Below are 6,739 nucleotides of genomic sequence, written 5' to 3'. Positions count from 1 at the left end.
GTAAAAAAACATTTTATTTTCAATAAATATAACAAAAAATATAAAAAAAGATAAACAAAAATAAAAAAAGCAAATAAAAAAAATACTGAATAACATAACTAGTTATAACCTTTTTTATAAAAAATAGATTAAATAATAAATATTCTCAAATTTAAAAAATAATCTTAAAATAATTAAACTTCTTAAGGTTCTTTATTTTTATAAATGTAATATTTTTTTAAATAAAAAATTAAGAATAGTTATAAAAAGAATTAGAAAATGTAGAAAATATAATACATTTTAATACTGAAACACTTTAAAATTTATAATAAGAAAATAAATAATATAATTTATAAAAGTAAGAAAATTACATTTTTATACAAAAAACAAAAATTTTTGTTAAAAAAAAAGATTAATTGATCTCTAAGTAATTTAGAGAAATCTAATTTAAAAATATTAATTAAGATAAAAAAACATATAATACTCTAAAAGAAGATATAAGAAAATAAGAAAATCTTCTCAAAAACGATAAAAAAATAGATTAAATTACTAATGTAATTCAAAACTTATCTATAATTTAAGAATAAGTACTTGAATAGGAATACATATTATAAAAAAGGAAAGCAGATAAATAAAGGCTATAAGAAAAAATAAATATATTAGAAGAAAAATTACAAAATATAATAAATAAAAACGATAAAAAACCAGAAAATAAGAAATTATATTCCATAAATAAACAAATATAAGCTAAAATATTGAAAAACTTGAAAAAAACATTATTTCATTTAGTAAAGCCCATAAATAAAAAATAAAAGAACTTCAGGAAACAAATATAAAATTATTGTAAAAAAAATATGAAACTGAAATACAAATAAATTAGTTCAATAAAGTACATTTTTTTACTTTTTTTCTTTTTAAATTTTTTTTTAAAAAAAAACAGCATTTATAAAAATCCTCAGTAAAATTACATTCTTTTTATTAATCTACAAAAAATATATAAGATAATTTAAGAATATAAACTTTTGGTGTATCTAAATAAACTTAAAATAATATTGTTTGGAATGAATTTGATAAAGTTTAGGATATAAAAGTTCCTTTTGTTTTAAAAAGTATTAAGCTTTTGCAAAAAGATGAATTTATTGTAGGAATATATGTTAATTATTTATAATAAAATAAATAAGAAGCATGTTTTGGTTATTTTTAAGATTTAGAAAGAACTAGTTTTCAAGAAATAATATTAAAAGATAAAGAATAAATTGAAATAATAGAAGGATAATATGGAGAAAATAACATTAATTATTTAAAAATAAAAACAACAGGATTTTAATAAATAAATATAGGTAATAAAAAAGAAGGAAATTAAATTAATTTTTCTTTTCAAAAAATGCCAAATGAAGAAATATTTTGCTTTTAAGGAATTTTTAATTTTTTAGAAGATAGTATAACATTTTATTTTTTTATTCTAATTTTTTCATTGTTTTTTTTTTGTTTTTTTAAAAAGTTTAAATTTATGTACTTAGTAGTTTTGGAGTTTTTTTCAAAATAAAGGAATTCTCTATGCTTTAAAAAGAAAATAATAAAATTAATATTTAAGGAGAAATATGATTTTTTTGTAACTATATTTTTGTTTTTATATATATATATATATATATAAATTAGATAAAAATGTTTTTATATATATTAATTATCTCTAAAAGTATCAAAAAAAATATTTTATTAAAATTAAAAATATTTTTAATTGAAAATTTATCTTAAAAGTTTTATAATAATATTATTCTTTAAAAAAAAAAAAAAAAAAAACTATGATAACTTGTTGTTTCTTTGAAATTATTAATTTAAATATAATAAACTTAATTAATTTTATTTTTTGAAAAAAAATCATATAATAAAATCTTTTTTAAAAAAAATAAAATAAAATAACCTCTATCTATAAAGTCTTTTTTTATCTGGGTTTCTTTTTTTAAAAAAAAATATGTTTTAGATTGTAAAAAAATTAAACAAAAAACTTTCTAAAGTTTATATTTTATTTTTTTATTTTTAAAAAAACATATTTAGAAATATATCTTTATTTTTTTATATTTATAATTATAATATTAATATTAGAATAAATAAAGAAATAAATTTTTCATTTATTAGAAACAAAAAAAAAAATAAACAAAAAAAAAAAAATGTCTTCATAAATCCTTCTATAAACATAAATAAAAAACCTATTTAATTTATTAAACGAAAACACAGCAAAAGTAAACAGATATTTTGAAACTGGAGAAGAAATAAATTTTACAAATAAAGATTATACAAATTTAGTTAAGTAGAAAAAATAAATAAAAAAAAAATAAAAAAAAAAAAAGCTAAACAAGATTATTAACAAACACAGAATAAATAAAAAGTTGGGTAATAAAACAAATAGAAGAATATGTAAATAAAATAGTGAAACAACTTCTCTTTTTGTAAAGTTAAAATCCAACAGGAATAAGTTTAATAAATTTAATATCTACATAATACAATAATTTCCTCATCCTAAATTTATGGATTTCTAAGTTTTTTGTACATCATTAAAACATTGACCTTTTTTTCTAAAACTTTAAATTTTTTAGAAAATAATATTTTGAAAAACTTTCTATATAATTAATTGAATCAGTTTTTAAAGCCGTTTAAGAAGCAAGGCAATCTGAAGATTTTACTTAAGAAAATATAAAATAAGTTATTCAATTATTTTATGATTAAGGGTTTAAAAGAGAAGTTAAAGTCCATTTAAATTTATAAACTGGAAAAATAGTTGTAGATAGTGATGCTCATATTTTAAATTAAAATTAAAATAAGGATGAGGATGATGAAGATCTTATAAATTATGATTTTTATAAAGAGAAATTTTAAATACCTTATATAAAGAATGTAAAATATATATAAATATATATATATTTTAGATTTATAAGCAATGTATTTATTTAAATTAAATTGTATAATAACTATCTTCAAAATTAACTTCTGATTATGTAAGTGATGTATTAAATATAATTTAATTTGAGGATAAATTTGCACATAATTATTATCCTAAATCTAAACTTTTAATTTAATAGTAAATAAACGAAATTCTTATAAAAAATTAATCTGAAAAAATTCTTGATTAATAATAAGGAATTTTTTACATGTTAAAACACAAAAAGAACTAAGAATTAAAACAGCTTTTTTTTTTACTAAATAGAGATTAATCTTCTCTTGAAAGAATGGGGGAATTTCTAAAAAAATATTATGAAAAATTAATTATTGATATATATTCTGAATAGGATTAAAAGCTTAAAAATTTTAAACCTACTCCAATTAAAACTCTAAATGATTATAAAAGTATTTATTTATTAAAGATAATTCTTTATATTATTTATTATAAAAATTAGAGGATTTAGCTTTGTAATTTGTTTTGGAAATTATTTAGTTAAAAAAAGATATAGATGAATAAAATAAATTGTTATTTAATGATAATATTATATTCTAAAGAAATACAAATCTTTCTTTTTATTAAGGATTAATTCCTTGTAAAGCTTCAGCAAATAATTTAGCTATTTATTGTGATACTTTAATGAAAACATGTATATTTTATATATCATAACTTATTTTTAAATTTTTCTAAATAAAAACAGAGTAAAATGATTAAGAGTTTTTACAGAAAAAAACAGAAATAATATAATTCTTTGGATATTTATCAACATAAAAGGATGAATTTTTAATTACATTCCAAAAGCAATTATGTAGAAGGTTGATAACTTTTTCATCTAAATCTTTATAATAAGAGAAATAATTAATAACAGATTTTAAAGTAAAAATAATATCTATTTTAGTATAGTTTTTTTTTTTTTTTTTTTTTTTAAAAAAAAAAAAAAAGAATAATGTAGGTGCCTTATCAACAATATAAAGAATTTAAAATATGATATAAGACATAGAAACAAACGATAATTACAGAAGCTTAAATGTAAGCTAAAATATATAAATTTATATTTTAAACAGTGTAGCTTGGCCTTTGAAAAAAATATAAAATGATTAAACTTCATTTCCGAAATGCTTTTAAGCCCAAATGGATTAATATTTAAAACAATACTAAAATTCATATAAAAATAGAAAGCTTGTTTGGCTTTTTAATGAGGGTTCTGCCGAGCTTCTTTTTGTAAGCAATAACAATAAATACTTTTAAGGAAAATATGCATTAAAATCAAATACTTATCAAATGATTATTTGTTTATAAATTAATGATGAGAAAAATTACTAATGTACTTTAAAAGATCTTTAAATAAAAACGAAAATTCCAAAGGAAATTTTTGATATAAATTTGATTCCGCTTATTAAAAATAAGATTTTGTAACTTGAAGGAGGGTAAAATAACCAGCTAGAAAGTATTATAAAAAACCAATTAGAAAGTATTGTTAGTATAAATACTTCTTTTGAGAATTAAAAAAAAGTTATTTTTGTTGTTCCTAAATAATTTACTTATGTATTTATTAATTTTTTATTATTTTAAAATCTATTTTTTTATATATATAGATTTCATAAAAAGAATAAGAAAATATTGATAAAGAAGTTGAGTAATCAAGAGTTATGATTATCAAAGCTTATATTGTGAGAATTATGAAATCTAAAAAAGTTATGAGTTATAAGGATTTACTTGAAGAAACTATTAATTTAGTTAAAAATTGCTCAAAAACATTCTATCCAAATGTAAAATAATTTAAAAAATGTATAGAAGACCTCTAAGATGACTATATTACTAGAAGATAAGAAGATCCTAATACTTTTGATTATGTCCCATGATGATTTATATATAATTATTTATTTATTTTTTTATTTATATCTTTTAATATTATTTAATTTTTTATTAAATTTAAATAAATTTTCTTTTATTTATTAATTATATTTAATTAATAAATATTTATAAATGTATATATTTTATTTCAATAATAATAATTTTTTATATTTTATTTATTCAATATAATATTAAATTATTTGTATTTTTACCTTAGTTTTTGTATCATAAATAAAAAAAAATGTTTTTTTTTTAATAAAACTATATTTAAAAATATAATAATATTTGGTAAAATAAATACTTAATATATAAATAGAATTAAAAAATAAAAAATTTGAATATAATTTTATAAATATTATAATTTAAAAATATAATTTTTATTTATTTTTAGTAATTTGTTATTTTATTATATATTAATTTTATTATTTTTATTATTTTATTACTTTTATTATTTTTATTAATAACTATAATAAAAATAAGATAAATTGAATTAAAAATGATTTAATAAACTACTAATACTATTTTTTTTTAAAGTTTAGATATAAGTAGAATTTTTAAATATTAAAAGACTTTAATATTTTTAAGTTTAATTTTTTTTTAATAACAATTATATGCTTTTCATAAAAAGAATATACTTTTTCTCTTTTTTTTTTTTAGTAAGTAATATTAATCCAGTATATTTTGATAATTTTAACAAAGAAAATATGTGATTACTAATTAAAATATTTTACAAGAAAAGCATTTATTTTTTGGATATAATTAAGATATTTAATAAATTTTATAAATATATTTTTTGGATTTTATTTTTTGTTTTTTATTTAAACTGCTAAATATTTCAATAATATTACAATTAATATTTATATATATCTTTTTAGTTAATTTCTATTATTTAATAAACTTTTCTTGTATATTTATGTGGATATACTTCTTTTTATTTTTCATAATTTCATTTCGAAAAGAATATAAATAGAAATATAATTAATGCAAAAAGTAAATTTGATTATAATCAAAAAGAATGCTCAATATGCCTTGAAGAATTTCAGTTTTAAGAAAAAAACTAAGAATAAAGTTTTGAAAATAAAATTCTTAAACTTTCATGTAGACACTAATTTCATTACGAATGTATTCAAAAATGGATTAAAATTTCAACATAAAATAGTAAATGCCCAATGTGTAGATATAGTATTTAAGTTTGAAAAAAAAAAAAAAAAAAATAATTATTTGTTCATATTGTTTTTATTTATTTTTACTTAATTTTATTTTTTAAAAAAACATTATCAATAAAAATTAATATTAACCTTGTTTTTATAATTGAACTAAAAAAAAATACAGAAAAGATAAAATAAAAGTAAAATAAACGAAAAATATATTGAGTATAAACAATTGTTTTTTGGATTCGAATCTAAATTCAGATTCAAGTTTAATTTTGCATTGGATTAAATTGAATTAAATTAATAAACATTAAATTCGAAAAAAGAAGAATTCAATAAATATTTAATTTTTTAATGGGTGAGGGCAGAATATTGTTTTAAAATATTAATTGCTTTATTTTTTGTTTTATTTCAAAAGCATCAATTCATATATTTAAATTTTTATAATGAAAAAATAAATAAAAGTACACTATTTATAATTTTTTTTTGTATTTTATAGATATAACAATATTTTTTATTTAGTTTAATATATAATTTATTTGTTCATATATTGTTTTTCTGTATTTTTTATTAAAAATAAAGACATAAAATAAAAATTCCTAATTCATATTTTATTTTGATTTAAATTAATTGTTTTTCAATAGTTTTTGATAATTATGATTTAAAAAATAAATTATAATTGTTAAGAAAAGCATTAATTTGCTATTTTATAATTAATAATTATATAAAATGTTTTATTATTAATTAGATTATATAATTTATTTTACATTTAGTAATATTGTCTTTGAGCGGAAACAATAGTTTTATTCTATTAATGTCA

General features: G+C 15.3%; 1 protein-coding gene across 1 annotated transcript, besides 10 other annotated features; it reads left to right on the top strand. All coding sequences in view use genetic code 6, as the record gives it.

The window, feature by feature from the left end:
- Positions 1-24: 24 nt before the first annotated feature.
- Positions 25-61: a microsatellite.
- Positions 34-85: a microsatellite.
- Positions 86-2,115: 2,030 nt separating this feature from the next.
- Positions 2,116-2,146: a microsatellite.
- Positions 2,147-2,291: 145 nt separating this feature from the next.
- Positions 2,292-2,323: a microsatellite.
- Positions 2,292-2,326: a microsatellite.
- A 1,417-nt stretch (positions 2,327-3,743) lies between these two features.
- Positions 3,744-4,855, top strand: IMG5_151910 (hypothetical protein). Its single transcript, XM_004030830.1, has 3 exons — positions 3,744-3,790; positions 3,857-4,459; positions 4,510-4,855. The coding sequence occupies exons 2-3, from the start codon at positions 3,899-3,901 to the stop codon at positions 4,774-4,776; spliced, it is 828 nt and encodes a 275-aa protein (XP_004030878.1). The 5' UTR covers positions 3,744-3,790; positions 3,857-3,898; the 3' UTR covers positions 4,777-4,855.
- Positions 4,343-4,390: a microsatellite.
- Positions 4,856-4,889: 34 nt separating the features above from the next.
- Positions 4,890-4,946: a microsatellite.
- Positions 4,947-5,141: 195 nt separating this feature from the next.
- Positions 5,142-5,228: a microsatellite.
- Positions 5,144-5,228: a microsatellite.
- Positions 5,170-5,228: a microsatellite.
- Positions 5,229-6,739: the final 1,511 nt, after the last annotated feature.

This window comes from Ichthyophthirius multifiliis (assembly GCF_000220395.1).
Source record: "Ichthyophthirius multifiliis unplaced genomic scaffold scaff_1120509251164, whole genome shotgun sequence".
Taxonomy (NCBI): domain Eukaryota; phylum Ciliophora; class Oligohymenophorea; order Hymenostomatida; genus Ichthyophthirius; species Ichthyophthirius multifiliis.
This window is presented reverse-complemented; position numbering and strand designations above follow the sequence as displayed.